At 41.5% G+C, this 18,645-nt stretch overlaps 1 protein-coding gene across 5 annotated transcripts in view; it reads left to right on the top strand.

The window, feature by feature from the left end:
• Positions 1 to 18,645, top strand: part of NEK10 (NIMA related kinase 10) — a 186,657-nt gene that overhangs the window by 12,592 nt on the left and 155,420 nt on the right. For all 5 annotated transcript variants that reach the window (XM_037070713.1, XM_037070716.1, XM_037070711.1 and 2 more), the window contains exons 2-5: positions 2,677 to 2,793; positions 3,063 to 3,123; positions 9,459 to 9,589; positions 11,234 to 11,332. In XM_037070713.1, the coding sequence (XP_036926608.1) occupies positions 2,714 to 2,793; positions 3,063 to 3,123; positions 9,459 to 9,589; positions 11,234 to 11,332 (371 nt within the window). In that variant the 5' untranslated portion in view covers positions 2,677 to 2,713. The remainder of the gene's footprint in view (positions 1 to 2,676; positions 2,794 to 3,062; positions 3,124 to 9,458; positions 9,590 to 11,233; positions 11,333 to 18,645) is intronic.

The raw sequence follows: 18,645 nt of genomic DNA, 5'->3' as shown, positions 1-18,645 counted from the left end.
TTTGGATTATCACCATTGGCACAGTGTCATCATTTTTATTATTGTAAAATGAAATTAGATGAAATATTTTGAAGCATTCCTGAATTCTCAAAGTTTGTGGTTTTTTTGGAATGGTTTCTATATTAATAGCCATCAAGTGGAAAGAATTTTGGTTTTTATCATAAAGGTAATTGTCTGTTTCTATTGGTGCTGGTGGATTTGTTTACTGTTTAACTGAGACATTTCCGGAGAGTATTTGTGTATTTTCACTCTTCCAGCTCAGAGAGTAAATGCTAATCTTAAACCGATACAACTGTTAGATGATTATTTCCTGTTCATACACCAGTCAATAAAATTACAGAGATTAAACACGGGAATAAGGCAAGGGGTCCAGTGGGGTGTGATTGCCATAGATGTGACCTCCTAGTGGAAAGGGCCTATGAGCTTTTCAGCACATTTTCATTGCTAGTCATTGTAGCTTTCATTTCCTCCTTCTAAAACAGGCTGTAGCTATGGGCTGAGCAGGGATATTAAGCTATAGGGCCAGTGTGTCCATGTGGAATTTTCCCTCTGTCTTCGAGCGGAAAATAAAATTAAGATTCTATTTATTTTGACTCAATTTCTATTTCTTTTAGAACTTTTGGGGGTTATCTTAATATGTCTCTACAAAAATCACTCAGATCTTTTGCTTTTAAAGAATAATTTTCAGATCATCCATTCTTTACTTCCTTCCTTCCTTCCTTCCTTCCTTCCTTCCTTCCTTCCTATCTCCCTCCCTTTCTCCCGTTCCTCCCTCTCTTCCAGAGTAAAGCCAATGCTAATTCAAATCTCTATCTGAATATTGTCCAAAGCATATTTTAAAGTTCCTAAGCGGGTTTTCTTTGCCTGTAGTAGAATCTCATACCTATGATAACCTCTTTTACCTTTAGCAATTTTCTGTGTGTGATTGGACAGAGTGCCTAAATATTTGTTGAGTGAACTGAGTCCATAGTGTTATCACCTAGGCACAACCCTAAAATACCAATGGTATGTTTTTCTTGGTGTGCATTTGTAATGGGAACCTTGGCCCCCAACTATTAATTTCAGCTGAACTCTTTGTCACAAATATGACAATTATATTGGGAAAATCATTTTTAATTCCTTAAACTATCTGTACATTTCACAAAATTAAATTTTACTCGCTCCTTATTACAGTGAAGCACCCACTGGCAATTCCTTTTGCCTCTAAGTACTTCTGAAACACTTGGCCTCTGGCCGTCAGTTTGCAGTACGGGAGGCGTGCAGTTATCAGAGAACGATGCGCATTTTTCCATGCCTGGAAAACACACTGTGACGTTGTGCTGAAGCACAGTGGAAATTGCACGTTCGGTTAAATTATACTAATTTTTGTGTTTGCTATCTAGTTGAAAATATGTTCAACTTTCTTCTTCAACTTTCTGTAACTGAAAGTTGAAGGTAACTTCAACTTTCTTCTTGTTTTTATTCTGTAAACTGAAACAATTGAATGAGAAGTTTATTAAGGGGAAAACGGCAAATAAATTGCTTTGTCCATTCATGACCTCATGTTTTGAGTGGGGGGTGGGAAATAGTACTAACACTTATTCTTGGAAAGGTGATAATAACGACAAAGCTTGATTCAGAAGACTGAAATGCCTGCTGGGGTGTGTTCTGAGGCTCACTATCCCACTTGTTTAAAAACAAAATTCAACTGAGTACATTTTAAAGATCTCGTTAGCTTTATCCGGCAGCTCATAAATTGCGCAGCAGCATACAATCTAGCAGATAGAAAGGAGCTCTGAGTTTCTGCAGAAAAAGACTTGTACAGGTGGAAGGGAGCAGAAACGAGGACGTTATACTACGCAAACAGCAGGCCAGTTGTTGTAGGGTCACTTTAGGGAAAGAGGATGGTAGGGGCGTGTCAGGTAGAGTACCTAACTGATGCTGGTTTAAGTTTCTATCTCTGGGAGAGCAGAAAGTGTAATTAAGTCTTGCTTCAGTGATGTGGGGCTTAGCATAAGTGACTCTATTTGGGGCCTGTGTGTTGCTTTTACCAGGATGGTTGGGTGAGCTCAGGGGCTGGGCAAGACTGACCCAGTTCTTGCAGAAGAGCTTACAACTGGAATTGATCCACGTGAAGATTCAAGCAGCAGCCCAAACACTTAGGAATTCGGGAAATCCAATGACATTTTTATGTGTTGCTTGGACACTAAAGCTTATTGGGAAGTAATGGTGCTTTCTCTGGGATACTTATGGGCATGACCCATGAAAAAGGAGGAACCCCCTGAACTAGCAGCTTATCATAAAAAAGACAAGTAAGAAGACATAAGAGCATCAGTTAGGATTTAGGTATTTGCTTATAGATATATAGTTTGGAAATCCCAAATACGAGTACTTTTCCTGACTTGCAGAACAATATTGTTGGGCCATGGGCCAGATTATTTGAAATCAAGGATGACTTGGAAAAATGTAGGCTCATGGAGTACTATAATATAAACAATGCTCTAAATGTATCCAAAGGCCTTTAAATGATAATAGTACACGGTGTTCATATTAACATTTTTATTATTGTATTAGAAATAAATATTAGTTTTTGCATATTTTAGTAAATGGTATAAGTCACTTTTGTTTGTATTAATTGAGAATATTTTGGAGCACACAATCCAACTAAAGTTTTTCCCTCTGGTTTTCCTTTGACAGGAATGAGATGTTAATTCTGGGGCATTGACGTTTTACAATGCCTGATCAAGAAAAAAAGGTGAAGACCACAGAAAAATCAACTGATAAAAAACAGCAAGGAATCGCCACTGCCACCAGGTAACCCCATACCAAGTCTTTGCTAATTATTAACTCAGGCAGAGGCTGGCCAGCAGACTTAATAGCTTTTGGAGAAATAGCTTGCACCCTTGACAATAGCTACTCTGAGTTACAGTGTTTACTGAAATGTTTGATCATTTATGGAGTTCAAAAGGAAATGTTTAGTGTGCATCGGTTCCCGTCCCCAAGGGACAGTGCCGCCAGTGGCTTACATGACTAGTTCACCTGGAGTCTTCTGTTGATTGACATTGTGTTCTTCTTTCTCCTAGGGACTACTCAGATCTTAAAAGACTTCGGTGCCTTTTGAACGTCCAGTCAAGCAAACAACAGGTAGTGTTTGCAAAGAATGTGCATGCATCAGTGAAAAAAGCAATCACATGTTTCCAGAGATCCATTTAACATCTTTATGGATGATGGGTCTCCTTCTCTTTGTTCTTTTGCATGTTTTGTGTTTCTTCACCTAGGTTTTTCTCTCATGCCTGGTTCAGGTTCTGCCAAGACTTAGCCTACACAGCTTGAGTCCTGCTGTATCCTATGCTTATTGCCATGTGCCCTCATTACTGATGCTCCAAGTTCTGGAAACAGTGTGTCTCCTATTGAATGCCCGGTATTCTAGTGTTCAGAGCTTTAGGGCAATTGGTTTTTCAAAACTCTGTTATCCACATTTCCCTTCTCCCTCCCTCACCCCCGTCACGCTACCCATTTGCTGCAGCACTGCTCTTGAGACTTGCTGCATATTGTTACTGAAAAGGGGGGAAATGAGCGAGCTTTGGCTATTTTTATAACAGCATTTTCATATTTTTATTAGAAAGAAAAAGAATGGTACCTCTGCTTGAAACTGATCTCTAAACATTTCTTTTTGGTTTTGCTTTTGTAAGACCTTGGAGAGTCATGAGACTAAAGGCCATCCACGGAGTTTGGGAAACAACACAGTGTTGCTAGTAATAGTAACAGAAGACCCTAATTTAGCACTGTGAACTAGTAAATGGCAGGGATGGGACTTGACCCCTGGTGGCATGGCTCCAAAGTCTACTTTGCTATTCTCGTTCCATTTTTTTAAGAGCTCATGTGGTGGCCTTTGTTATAGCAACCAAACCCACCAGAGGACTCCAGCATTTTTTTTATCTACTTATTTATAGTAGAGAATGACTTTCTAATGATTTGATGGCGTGTAAAGGTCAAATAATGATACCTCATTTTAGGGCGCACTTACCACGTGCCTGGTTCTTTCCCTGCATTACCCTGCATAATAACCAAAGCTCCCACTTTTACAGATTAGGAACCGGAGAGCCACACAGGGGTTGAGTGACTTTCCCAAGATCATACAGACAGCTAATGCTAGGATACAGAGCTGAACCCAAACAGTGTCTCTCTGCAATGTGTGCTTCTAACCACTGAGATACCTTTAAATGACTCGGGAGATTAAATGATGTACAGTTCAAAAGCCAGCTGAATAAGCATTGATTCGGAGTAAATGTGGCCTTAAAATATCTTTTCTCCTGTCCGTTCCTTCTCCTCAGTTATTAATGCCCGCCCCCCCCCCCCCAAACTCCTTTCCTCTCCTCTACCTGTTTTAGCAGTCACTCTTGCCCTTTGCCTACCTTGACACTGCTTAGTTATCCTTCTGGCTCACTGCTCACTACCTGCAGGAGTGAGTGCCCCGAATCCAGCGCATTCTTTCTTTGTAAGGGAAGCAGGATGACTCAGTGGGCAGTTTTAGGTGTAGTTTTTAACATTCTCTTTCCCTGAGAGATGTTACCAGAATGTCAGACTTCTTTTTACTCGCTATTGCCTTCTCCCAAATTTCTTTCCTATAAAATCTTACCTATTTCCAAGACTCAAACCTCGTAATGCCACCTTCACAGAAAGCTTTCTTTTATCTTCCATTCTATAAGTGAACCCCTCTCTCCTGAGAGCACCCTCTTTCACTCCTAGCATGATTTTCTCCCTTGTTTTGGAAACACTCGTTTACATGGCTAATTTCCTGGCAAGGTGACAAATTTCCCAATGCCAGCCACTTTGGCTCTTGCCTCTGCTTCACTGTATCCTCTCTCCCATGAGTTCTCGGTCAGTTTTTGCCCAATTGAATTGTGTCTTAAGAACTGGGTTGCCGCCTAAGTGCATGTGATAACCCTCTAAGCCAGGGTAAAAGAATCGGCAGTGGTAATTTTTGGCTTTTCCCAACGTCGGAGCTCCTGCTCACCAGGTCTGGTGTGTCCTCTTTCCACACCTGACCGACTTAGTTGAAGTGAGTTTAATAGTCTCCCTCCCACTTAACCAGTTTTAGAATTTGCAGTCTGTTGTCTGACAAGTTCATATGGCATATCTTTCTGTAAAACATTCCGCATGCCCCAAAATGCATATTTGTGATGTTTGAATTATTGAGAAGGTAGATGGTTCTAAGAAAAAAAGTCAAAATAACTGTGTTCCACTACGTGTAGGTCCTCAGGTTCACAAAACTCATTCCTAATTCTGTTTGTAAAACTTTCATGCATTTTTAAATTTTAAACTAATAAATCTTATTCTGCACACCCTATTCTCCTTTCCATAAAATAGTGTAGAGACATTTAGAAGAGAAGAAAGATATTGGGGAGCATAAATCAAGAATTTATTTATATCTTGCTTGTTCCAGAAAGAGTGTGAGGAGACGTAAATAAGCTACGTAAAGCATGGCGGGCTTTCATTAACTAAAACCAGGGCCAAAGAAGAAGGAAAACCAAGGGTTGGGAAGCAAAGTAGGGACAGAGTTGGGAAGAACTGCCCACTGAAATGTGTAAGCGGGCCCCACTTTGGCTCTGAGACTTGGAGCAGCAAGTTCGAAAAGGGAAGGCAGGGATTAAGGCCTGCTCACCTGAATTTCTAGTCTAGCCAGTCCTGGCCTGTTATCTGCAAATGGGCCAAGGTGGCCAATTAACCAGTGCAGAGAAAATCTACTGTGTGGGTTTGGGCAGAGAATTGCAGGAACCAATGTCCTTTGTCTGCATTCCTAAAGAGCCCGGCCACTTTCCTCGCTGTTTCCTTGTGTTCCCATGTTGTACTTTTACTGTTGGTCCTGCTTGCTCTTCACCACAGCAGAGTCTGCTGTTGCGTAGGACAGTCCCACAGTGCGACAGAGGTGGGGGCAGACACATGCTGAGGCAGAGGGAGGCCCCCACCATCCTCAAAAGCAGGGTTAGAATGATCAACACCCAGTGAAACCAGATAATTCAAGGAGAAGAATTGCTCCAGGGTGGTGGGAGATTTACAAAGTTGGTGGGAGATTTCACCAGAGGTTTCTACACATCCTGAAGTTATCTGTCTAGAGCTGGAATTTCCATCCCCTCCCCCTACATTTAAAGCCATAGGGGGTTGAGAAATTTGCAATAAAAAAGAAGAAGAAAAAAATCAATTTACTTCAGGTCCATCAAAAGCCTTTGAAAGAGAGGGGTTTCGATAGATGCTGTGGAAAGACAAAGTGTGAAGTACAGACGTTGCGGTCTGAGAGGCCACACGTAGGGAAGCCATTTCCGGTCCACAACACAGCAGGACTTGGATCCTGTGTGAGTGGTGCAGGTGGTGGGCATGTGGATTTTGAGGGAATTGGAGAAGCCAGCTTTCAGTTTGAGTCACAGGGAAGGAGACAGTTCTTAAAAAGTGGGCCAGTTTTCCATCAGTAGACTTGATGGGAAAGGCATTCTAGGTGAAGGGAATAAAATAATGAGATATCTGAAGGAAGGAGAAGAACGAGCATGGGAGCAACATGGCGGTTGGACACTTCTGTTGGAAGCAGTGATGAGTAGAGCTAGATGAAACTGTGCAGTGCCAGAAGGCCATGTACGAATGTACTCGATCCCACAAGCAACAGGGAATGGCGAACTTTCCAAGCAGAAGTGGCATGGTCCAAATTGTAGGAGGGCCCTTTGCTTCATTGGTTGTTCTCTCTCCATTCACATTATTCAAACTGCCCAGGTGCTTTTCAGTTTCTAAAGCACATACAGTTTTTCTCTGCCTTCCAGATTGTGTAAAAATCTGCCCAGTATCCTGATCCATGGCCCATCCTGTTATCTTTACTTTCCCCACCAATAAACTCTTGTTTGCTGATTTTGCAGCTTCTTCTCATCCCTAGTGTAACCCCTCCTCTGCCCTCATGGGTCTGTGAACTCCCTGAGGGTAGAGACCAGGGCCGACCTGCTTACTTGCACCCAGTGTCTCCCACATCGTCTGGCAAATGGTGTGTCCGCCACAAACATGCCGGTGAATTGGCATGTAACTACTCTGCTGCAGGTAATTTACTAGATGAATCAGCTTAGCACAGGGATGGGGGACAAAGTGAGCGTTCTTTCAACAGCTTCACATTTGAACACATACTATGTACTAGGCTCTGTGAGAGGAGCTAAGAACACAACGACAGACAGGTGTGATGCTGTCCTCAGGATGGTCGGATTCGAGGATGCCGATGTATACTAGACAGCACACTAACCAGTGACAAGTGCCATAAGAGAGATCAGCATGGTAACGCCACCAGGGGGAGTGAACAGCTCAGCCCCAGAATACCTGGGCAGGTACTCTGCAGGGGGCTGTTGGAGCTGAGTCCCGAAAGGCCATAGGGGTTATGGCCCGCAGCACAAGTCCAGGCATGGAGGTCAAACCCACAGTCCCTTCTGGGGTGGGTAACCAGTTTAATGTAGTCAGAACTTGGGGGAAGTGTTTTATCATACTTTATTTTACTTTTTGTTTATTTATTCATTTTAGACTTGTGGGTTCTGATTTTATTCTATGGTGGATTTGTCACTGCATAGCAAATCATAAAACTTAGTGGTTTAAAGTGACAGTGGTCATTTATGGTCCCTTACCCATTCTGTGGGTCATGAATTCAAAGCAGTGTGCCCGTATGGTCCTGGCCCCAGTTTCTGATGGGGCTGCAGTGCAGTCATCAGCCAGACTGTGGTCCTGTCCACATCACGTGGGGCTGGCAGGTCCATCTCCAAAGTGGCTCACTCCACGAGGCTGGCAAGGTGGTGGAAGGCCTCTGCACAGCTTGTTTGTCCTCACAGCATGGAGTCTGGGGAGGCCCTCCAGAGCTAGTCACCTGACATGTTTAAAGAAGCAGCCGGTTCCTTTCAGATATTGTGAAAGGTGGTGATGCTGGACTAGGAGAGGGACAGGCCACAGGCAGACAGATGCTCCTCTTGGCACTAAGGAAATGTTGGGTAAGAGTAGAACAGGTACAGTAGGCTGACTTAAGAGTGTTTCTCATCATTGGAGATACACAGATAGGCGTTGGAGGACTGGGGATGTTGGAGAGGGAGGGAGATTGTCTGGACTTGAATCCCAGCCCTGTCCCTTGCTAGCTGTGTGACCCTTGGGCAAGTCACTTAGCCCCTCTGTGCCTCAGATATCTCTTCTATGAAATGGTAGTTACCTCAGTGGGCCAATCTACAACTGCCATAGGACAATGTCCTGTTTTATAGGATGAAAGATTTATTATTAATATTTTGAGAGAATTCGCCTGTGGCTAGCATATGATGAAGAAGGATTTTAAGGTTTTTGTTTTTGTGTTTTTTTTTGTTAGCTGTTGATCAATATCCTATTATAATGCATTGTTCTATAAGCTGAATGCCCCATGGTAGGTCAGACATATTCTCTTTGGATAAGGAAATGTCTGTATGCAGAGTTCTGTTAAATACGTCAATGGAATGAGACAAGTACAACATCTTGTAGCTTTATTTGATAATTACAATATGTAGAATGGAACAATTGACTGAAAATTGGATCCTTTATTTTGTTATATTATGCTCTACTTACTTCATATGCAGTAAATGAGCTAATTATAGAACATCCTTTGTACTTTGGAAAGAATAGGCTGTTTGTTTGCTATATGCTCAGCTTTACTGTGTAACAAGAAACAGTTCTCAAGGTTGTCCCAATTGTAGGTAAATATTTGGTAAGTGAAGCCATTTGAACACCGATAATGTGAGAATTCATTATGTAAATATTACCAGCTCACAGTACGAATGGAATGTGCTCAAGTTGTGGTTGATTTAATCATACTGTTCTTATGGTGAATTCCATACTACATTCTCATGATGTTCAGACCAATGAAAAGTGCTGGAATCTTCTTTATCTTTATATCCCTAACATCTGTCAAGTCGCATGTATGATTGGTAAATGTGGAAGAAGGAATGAGTGGAAGGAATGATGGTGACCCCTCAGTTTGGGGCCACTTTATACCAGACTGTTCTGGCTGGATCCCCAAACTCTGTTCTGGTTGCACATTTGAACAGCCTGGGAAACTTCCAAATATCCTATGATGCCTAGGCCTTCCCCGGACCTGTATGCCCAGTGTTGTTCGAGGTGCTGGGGATACAGCATCGAACAGAATCAGACCAGTTTCTGCTCATTTCCAGCTGACACTTAAATTAAGGGAGGCTGCAAATATGTAAATAACTGTAAGATATGACAGGTGGTATTACGAGGCGTAAAGAAAAATGAAGTGGTCTAAGATCGAGAGAGTAAAGGTTTGCCAAGGGTGATTAAATCTTGGAAAACCCCTCTATTTGACATAGTTAGCTTGTTGACTATTGGTTTGAAAAAAGACTTCTCTCCACCCTCCCCCATTTCGTTACTTTCTTTATCCTGTGTTGAATTGTTATCCTCATGTACTCACTGTGCTTCTATTTCTGTAGCTCCCAGCCATTAACTTCGATAGTGCCCAAAATAGCATGACGAAGTCTGAGCCTGCCATCAAGGATGGTGGACACAGGGCGCGTGGTCAGTGGCACGAGTCCACAGAAGCTGTTGAACTTGAAAATTTTAGGTAAGAAATCCAGTATTTCCCTGGCTTTAGCAACCTATTGTAATTAGCCCAAAGCTTTATTTAAGTTTATCACGGAAGCTAAAATTTAAAACCCATTTCAAAATTTACACTGAGGATTCTGAATAATTTTAGTTAGTGTTTAAATCATTCCCAGAAATAGTGTGTAAATAACAGACATGTGGCTGTTGGCCAGACTGACTGGGAGGAGCTTCAGGACACATCGATGACATGCATTTCGCATTTGCTCCATGAGGAACAGGTTCCACGTTGTTGACCTTGCCAGGCTGATCCTAAGCTTTATCTTCAGCTTTCGGTGTGTCCATACCTCGCCAGCAATGAGGAGAAACAGAAGAGCCCGTTGCTGTGGACAGGTGTGGGGGCTACAGAGGTGGCTGCCAACACCACTGAGGTTTTCAGATGAAGGGATTGCACCTCACCTTTGCCATTGAACGTGTTGGTCCATGTTTACCTCTGCTGTCACCACGTAGACCTTCTAGAAGCTGCACATTGTCGGGGGCCACTCCCCTTCCAGGAGCTGGTTCGGTCAGTTTTACAGTGCGCTAAGGGCATTTGGCATGCCATGTCAATAGTGAGTGGCATGAAAGAGCAATATGAATGTTCTAGAATGATCAGTTATTTATTTGGCTTAGATTTTATTTTCCTGTCATTTTATGACAGTGAATTTAATAGTTCCCAAAAGTCACATGATGTTACAAGTTCATACTTTTAAAGTATAATTTTAGTGAGGAACACTAAATTCTTTAACAGTTGTTACATATGCAATCTACCAGTGTCCATGAACTCAGACACCATTATACCCTCACCTGCCTAGGCTAGGGACCCACTGTCCACCGATAGCTGTGAAGGCAGAACAGTACAGATGGCGAACAGGGGTCCAGGGGTCCGAGGCGGTGTGTTTATGTAATTACAACCTATTTGGCCTCGATCTTATTAAATTGGTCTGCTTTAACATGTACAAAGATGTCGTATCATATATTCTATAGCAACGTGACCCTTTGGTGCATTATCACTGATCCTTTCCGAGTTTTGAAGTAGGATGTTTTGGGGTATTTTTAGCCTCTTTAATGGCTGTAATATCAGAAAAAAGAAGCTGAACCTGGACCATCTCAAGACTTTATTAAGTGCACACACATGCACATACACAAGCAGCAACCACAAAAATTCACAGTTGATGCAGTGTAGATGGTGTTTAATAAATCCCTGCTCTCTACAAGGAAATATGTATGACAGCCACCTGGGTTAATAGCTATAGCAGCCAATGAGGTTGTGGTGGGTAGAAAAGTGAAGGGAGGTGGTTCTCTGCCCGACAATGGGCCCCGAGTCATTTTTTCTCTCCACATACCCTCCTCTTTCCTCTGACCAATTTTAGCTGTTCAGTGTTTGCAGGACATAATTTAGTTAATGTGGCAAAATGAAATATATACACTTGCCTGTAATCATTACTATTAGCTTTATAACTGAATTTCTATTTCCTATTTGAACAACTGATAATTGCCTTTGGCAATGTATTAATATCCACGAATCCTTCAACATTTGCATGAATACAGGCGATCTTTCTTTGGTAACTTTGAAGCTACCTAAAAAATTTTTGTCGTGAATACTTTTCTGTTTCTTTCATCTCAGCATAAACTACAAGAATGAGAGGAATTTCAGCAAACATCCCCAGCATAAACTATTTCAGGAGATCTTTACAGCCTTGGTGAAAAACAGACTCATATGCAGGTAAGATTGTCTAAGGAGAGACAAACAGACCTTTACCCAAGAATGGCATATTTTGTCTATCTCTAGCAGGTGGTTTGAAGCAGTTTATAAGACTGAATATAACATATTTAAAGATTAAAGTAGAGCAAAGGCCATTTAGAAGGAGACGAATAAATAGGCATTGCAGATGATCTCATTAAAATCACTCTGGTTAGCTACTGAAGTTAGTAGAATTTTATGATAAATAAGGCAAAATGAGAAACACTGAAATTACACTATTTCCTTATCTTGAGTTTGGATACTCAGGAGGAGGTTATTGTCTGGGTCCTTACAAGAGAGATGTGGGTAACACATGGCAACATCCACAGTCCACTTTTGTCATCTATGCAAGGACTGACACCATGGGCTGCCCCAGCCTGCACCTTGGCGAAAGGGTGGGTGTGTAACATCCACTCGCAGCCCGGTGACGACCTTTCATCCCAGGACCAAATCAAATGTCCTTTCCTTTGCTTGCTCTACTCTGTACGCAGGTGCAGTATGGGACTGTAGAGAAGGAAGAGTTAGCAAGTTCTCTAGGTCCCCTCCCACAGGTATTGGGGGTTTGGGTGAACCATAGACTGCTGCTGGGCCGCAGTCAGGATTGCAATTTCCGTCCATTCTGGCCTGCTTATAGTGTGAGCCTGGCTCTGCCGCTGCCGTGAGATGTGAACGAGACTCCCGACAGTCAGTCTGGTAGGACCTGGTCTTCTACTCTTCCTCGGAGGCCCAGACCCTCTCCCCACCAGCACTGGCTGGAAAGATGCCTGTGGAAACTCTGAATCTTCCCTGGGACTTTGCGACTTGACTAAGATATCTGAGTTCTGTCCCCGTGAGATGAGAAATAAAATCACTCTTATTCTGGAAAACAGGAGTGATATTAATAATGTAAGGCCTTGATTGGAGTGGAGCTCTGACTTGGTCCAGTGGAATATCTCCTTAATGGGCCCTCCATGATGAATCAGCTACTAAATGCACGCCCAAGTGGTGGCCTCATGATTAGATCCCTTGGGGCGTTTAGTATTGCATATTTCAGTACTAGACAGTGAAGCAGTCGAGGGTTGAGGCGGCATCTGTCATTCCTTTGACTTGTTTAAGCAGAAGATTAGTACACTAACTCAGATGACACAAGAAGCCTAAAATGTTTACCAAGGTTATGTAATCGGGTCCATCCTTAGTTCTTGACAAATATATGAAAAGATTGTTGAAAGATTAATGAACATGCAAAGGGCCTAAAGTTGTCCTGGATTATTTTACTTGAGCTTGAACAGAGTAGGACAATGATTAGTAGCAGAATAATTATGCCCGGAATGTTATTAGAAAATGAAGTTCTTGAATACGATTTGATGATAACTATCATGGATTCTTCAAGGGGTGTTAATAGGCTATTTGTCAGGTTGGTACTTTGGGAAAAGAAGCAGCTTTCCTGTATTAAAGACATAAGGACCTCATTGTGTCCCTACACCGAAGGCACTAGAAGCAGATATTGTTGTGGAAAACAATTGGGTCATGGTTGGCATCCAACAGTTGAAAAAGATCTTAACAATTCTGCAGTTAAGCAATCCCTTGTCAGGACCTTTTTAAATTCTTAGTGATTAATGAGGCATCTTATACTGGATGGTGTTACTGGCTTGCAATATGAGCAGTGCCTGGAAATCTTCAAACCAGAAAGAGAGGATTATAGATCTTTTTGCTTTCATAGTATGAGAAGGAATTTAGGAATGTTAAACAGCAAGAACATCCTTTTATATAATCCTTTGGCTGCTGACAGATGGATGTTGTTCAGTTCTATTCTAAAAGCAGAGTTGGGTGAAAGAGGACTTTAGTCTAAAGGTCTTCTATTGTTTCTTACACCAAATAACCTTGGTGAGTTGGCCAGACTATCTTTTTTTCCTTTTCCCTCTAACTTTAGACTTATGGAAGAATTACATCCCAGGCTCTTTTCTGGTGTGGTTTACTATGCGTTTTCTTTGTGAACATCAGAGTAAGTGTTGACTGAAAGACCTGGATTCAATTCAATAAACATATTGTTGAACATCTGCTATGTGCAAGGAAGAGAGACAGAGCAAATGGTGGAGAAAGAAAAGTGGGCGGAAATGCAAAGGTGAATAGGATGGTGGTCCCTTTCTTCCTAGGAATTCAGAGTCTACTCTGGACAGCCAAACAGTTATTTGCTACCCAAATATAAAGGAAAATGTGGTAAAATAAACTATTTATATAGAGAGCACCAAAGGCTGGATGAGATTGAGGGTGTGGACTTTGGTCCACTCCTGGCCGTAGACAAGATCGGTGTTTTCAGGATGTTATGCCCGTCCATTTTACCCTGAGTATGGCTGATGGGGAATTTAGAGGAGCGTGAGCCCTTCCAACCCCTCTCTTGACTTATGCCCAGTTGATGTTGCTCTTGTCATTCCTCTCCTGTTCCTCCCTCCCCGACTGCAGTCTTCCCTTAACCCATCTAGAGGGTTCTAGAGGCCTCTTTTCTGGGTTCTTTTCCTAAGATTGACCTGTGATACTGCCTCGTTCTCAGAAACGAGATTGTCGGGCAGCCTCTGAAATGAAACAGGGGTTGTTAATCCAGAGTCAGATAAGGTAACGCTGTAAACACCTCATGGCAGATCTCAAAGGGCAAGTGAAGTATCGCCTCTGGATCTAAGTTTACTCCTGGTTGCACATGGTGCTGAATCTTGATGTGTGGCAAAGCATGGGAGCAAATTGTGATCTTCCAACTGTTATTTCTGCCAGAACATCATTTGTCTATAGTAGAGTCTGCTCTTTTATCTTATCTGGAGGGCATTACAAAGAAAGTACAAAGAGTGCTTGGTATCCAAGATGAGGTTATCATGAGGTTCTGTACAGAAGTAAAAGTTGTCACAAAATTGACATATTTCCCAGATAACTGACCACTTATAAACTTGACCTCTACTCAAATATCTCTTCTGTTTTTCCATTCCTCCGAGCTCCCTCTCCATTGGTTTATTCCTTGCTCAGTGCCAGACATTGTGAAGTTTCTATAATACGGTACAAAGATAACATAACCTACTTGTGAAATGAAATTGCAAATCTGGCTCAAGATGTAGAATTGTATGGAGTCACTGAAAGTAACTTTGAATTGAAGAAGAGGGTATTAAGAAGGAAGATGAAAAGCCAGAACTTCAAAAAAGCATATTTTAAATAACAAAGGTCAGGAGATGCTATTAGGAAAAATTGACAAATCTTTCTAACATATTTGCAAAAATAAACCTTTTTATGCCTTGAAAGTCAAAAGTGCATTCAAGGATATTGGGTCATGTTACACAATTTTACCAGAGCAAGTATGCTTAAAGATGTCAGCAGAATCTATTCCTGCTTCTTTCTGTTCGTTAGAGTTACAGTTATAACTTAAATTTTGCTAAATGTGGGATAAACCGTGTCTTAGTTTTATAATTTATTTTAAGATAATATTTAAATGGAATCATACTCTTATTTAATGTGAAATTTAGTGTTATTTATTCATTAATTTTTAAAATCTTCACCTGAGGACATGCTTAATTATTTTAAAATGAGTTCTTTTAACTGACCTCTTCTTGAGACTTTTATTCTAGAATTGCCAGAATATCCCCTCTTCTCCTACCTGTAATTTTTATAAAGGTGAAAATGTCCTAGGTTCTCTAATCTCAGTTAAAAGAGAACATTTATCATTGATCTTTTTTAGCTTATCTTTTGTCCAAAAATGCAGTCACTTTTTTGATAAAAATAACCTGGTATCCTTATTATTTTAGGTCACATTTTCTGAAATGTCTGCTGCAATTTTGAAATGTTTTAGAAGTGAATCGGTAGGGAGTGTAGATTGGGAAGATTATATTACACTCGGTACAAGAACTCAAGAACTGCTTGAACTCGGGGAGTCCATCTGGCCCAAACCTCACATTCTTGTTAGAAATGCTATGAGAAGTATCCTGGGAACTTCACAGATGCCTCTCACCAAGAGCACTTATGTAGTTGTTTGTTACTTCTCAGACCCTCGCTGTCTCTGTCTGCTATTGGGCATATGTCTGCTGCAAGTGACTCTTCTTTTGAACTTCATCTGATTCTCCGCATTGGCTGTCCAGACCCTGTGTCAGGGAGGTGAGGGCGGGGACTAGAAGTTAGCCTGCAGCAGCAGTGTCTTCAGTGGCTTGATTAAGGTCTCGAAATGTGTGAATTGATAGAGACAGGCTCTTTTCTGTGATTTTTATCTCATCAGGTGGTAGAGAGGCCAACAGGGGCCTTTGAAGGCATCCTCCTTGCCTAGGAAAAGAGAAGCCTGGTCACTTTGGTAAAGTCTGTCAGATGGGAAAAACCTCCCAGAGAGGTCTCTACCCAGCCCCACAGACTGGATAGAGACAAATGTTCGTTAAGGTCCTCAAAAGTCTGTGGACTGAGTCTTTAGGTAATTAAAAACCTTCTAATGGCCAGGGTTAAACTCCAGTTTCTTAGCTGGTTGATGATATTCTGGGGATCTTGTTCTTTCTTAGCCTTATATTTTCATTCTTCCCATTGCTTCCTTTGGGCTCACACAGTTCAGAATAAATCACTCATTGTTTTTGGAAAGTTATTCCCTCTTGCTTCTGAGCCTTGGCCCATGCTCATCCTCACCTGAAGGACACTGCCCCACATCTTCCACTTTCTGGCCCCTCAACTGGGGGGGAAGACCTGAAAGACCTGCCCCTTCCCTCTGTCCTGTGGCCCTGGGCCTGTATTCCTTCCCACTATACCCTGTGCTTCTGAAGACTGGACCTTGGGTCTTTTATCCCCAACTCAAGCCATAGGCAATGGTTTTATTGAAGAACATGGGGCCTGAGAGTCTTCATAAAGTAGAATGTCTTTGGATTAAATTGTTTTGATCACTGTACAAAAATTGAAATATACAGAAAATTATAAAAAATGAAAAGTTACCCTTTATATTACTCAAAAACAGCTATATTAACTATTGCTATATTTCCTTTTAATCTTTTTACTTATATGCTTTTTCTTCTTTATTTATATGAGAGATTATTATAAACATACAAAATTGTATTCTGCTTTTATCCAGAGTAGAATTTTTTAAAGAGTTGAATCATTGACTAAATAGCCTTTATAATGTCCTTCTGTCTCTTTTTTTTCTCTAGGTTTTACAACCTTTTTATGTAGAAGGAAATAAAATAAGCTTTAAGAATGTCATGTAATCCTCAAGCAAGAATAATGATTCCTCTTTTTCTTATCACTTAATTGGAACAAGTGTCTAGCTCTTACATTTTTATTTCCCTTGAAAAATTTCTTAGAGTTTATCCCAAACTTAAAATATACACACACACACATCTGTGTGTATATACAACAAAAATTGATATCGACTGATATACGTAGAATGGATCCTGAAATAAAAATCCAGCTGAGCCTCCTTTGATAGGTAAGGTAGCTTGTCAGGGACAAGCCCAAGGTCCTGAAGGAAATCTTTTAATATATATATATTTTATTGATTATGCTATTACAGTTGTCCCAACTGTTTCCCCTTTCCCCCTACTGCCTGGGAGCACCATTCCCTCCAGCACTCCCCCTCACTTTAGTTCTTGTCCATGGGTCATGCGTATATGTTCTTTGGCTTTTCCATTTCCTATGCTATTCTTAATACCGTCCTTTCTGTTTTGTACCTACCATTTATGCTTCTTAATCCCTGCATAAAGGGACTTTTACACCATTCTCCCCCTTCCCCTTCTCAGCTGATAACCCTCCAAATGATCTCCATAACTACAGTTCTGTTTCTGTTCTGGTTGTTTCCTTTGTTTGTTTTTTACATTCAGTTGTTGATAGTTATGTTTGCTGCCATTTTAACATTCATAGTTTTGATCTTCTTCTTTTTCATAAATAAGTCCCTTTAACATTTCATGTGATAATGGCTCAGTGATGAAATTCTTAGTTTTACCTTGTCTGGGAAGCACTTTATCTGCCCTTCCATTCTAAATGATAGCTTTGCCGACAGTGCAATTTAGGTTGGAGGTCCTTGCTTTTTATCACTTTGAATACTTCTTGCCAGTCCCTTCTAGCCTGCAAAGTGTCTTTTGGGAAATCAGCTAACTGTCTTATGGGAACTCCTTTGTAGGTAATTATCTACTTTTCTCCTGCTGCCTTTTTTTTTAATCTTTAGAGGGGAAGGGAAGGAGAGAGGGAGAGAAGTATCAATGTATGGTTGCCTCTTGTGTGTCCCCTGCTGGGAATTGGCCTGCAACCCAGACATGTGCCCTGACTGGGAGTTGAACCGTGATCCTCTGCTTCTCAGACCTGGGCTTAATTCACTGAGCTACACCAGCCAGGGCTCTCTTGCTGCTTTTAAGATTCTCTCTTTATCTTCAACCTTCAGCATTTTAATTATGATATGTCTTGATGTGGTCCTCTCTGTGTCCAACTTGTTTGGGACTCTCTGTGCTTCCTGGACTTGGATGTCTATTTTCTTCACCAAAGTAGGGAAGTTTTCTTTCCTTATTTTTTCAAATAAGTTTTCAGTTTCTTCCTCTTCCTCTTCTCCTTCCAGCACCCCTATGACTTGGATATTGGAACATTTAGACTTGTCTCAGAGGCTCTTTACCCTATCTTCCATTTAAAAAATTTTTTTCTTGCTGTTCTGTTTGAATGCTTTTTCCTTCCCTATGTTCCAAATTGTTGATTTGCTTCTCAGCTTCATCTTCTTCACTGTTAGTTTCCTGTAGATGGTTCTTCATTTCATTTAATGCACCCTTCATTCCTGCCTGGGTCTTTTTTGTGCTGTTGCTATACTCAGTGAGTTCTTTGAGTATCCTGATAACCAGTGTTTTGGATTCTGCATCTGATAGGTTGGTTGTCTGTTTTGTTTGGTTCTTTTTCTGGAGTTCTGTTCTGTTCTTTCATTTGGGTCATATTTCATTCTCTCCTCAATTTGGCAGCCTTCCTGTGTTCCTTTCTGTGTATTAGGTAGAGCTGCTTTGACTCCTTGTCTTAGTACGGTGTCCTATTGTAGAAAAGGCACCTGTAAATCGTGTGGGGCAGAGCCTTAGGTGACCACCAGGGTGGGACAACCTGCTTCTCTTAGATTTGCAACCCTGTGCGGGGAGAGGGTCCGAAAGGGGGCAGTGCTGCTGCTTGGCTTCTGGAGGTTCGCCACGGGAGAAGCTCCCTTGGCACTTGCCCCGTTTCCAGCCACTCCACCTTCTCCCTGTATGTGATTGGTTCCCTTCCAGCTGTTACCCTGGGGCTAAATCCCAGAGCGGATAGATCCCCGTAAGTCCTAAGTTCATGTGGGTCCTTTATAAGGAGTCTTCTGAGAAGCT

The sequence above is a fragment of the Sturnira hondurensis genome, unplaced genomic scaffold, assembly GCF_014824575.4.
Source record: "Sturnira hondurensis isolate 20B ecotype Veracruz unplaced genomic scaffold, ASM1482457v3 Scaffold0019006, whole genome shotgun sequence".
Lineage (NCBI taxonomy): Eukaryota > Metazoa > Chordata > Mammalia > Chiroptera > Phyllostomidae > Sturnira > Sturnira hondurensis.
The sequence above is the reverse complement of the archived record's forward strand: the minus strand, read 5'-3'. Positions and strand labels throughout refer to the sequence as shown.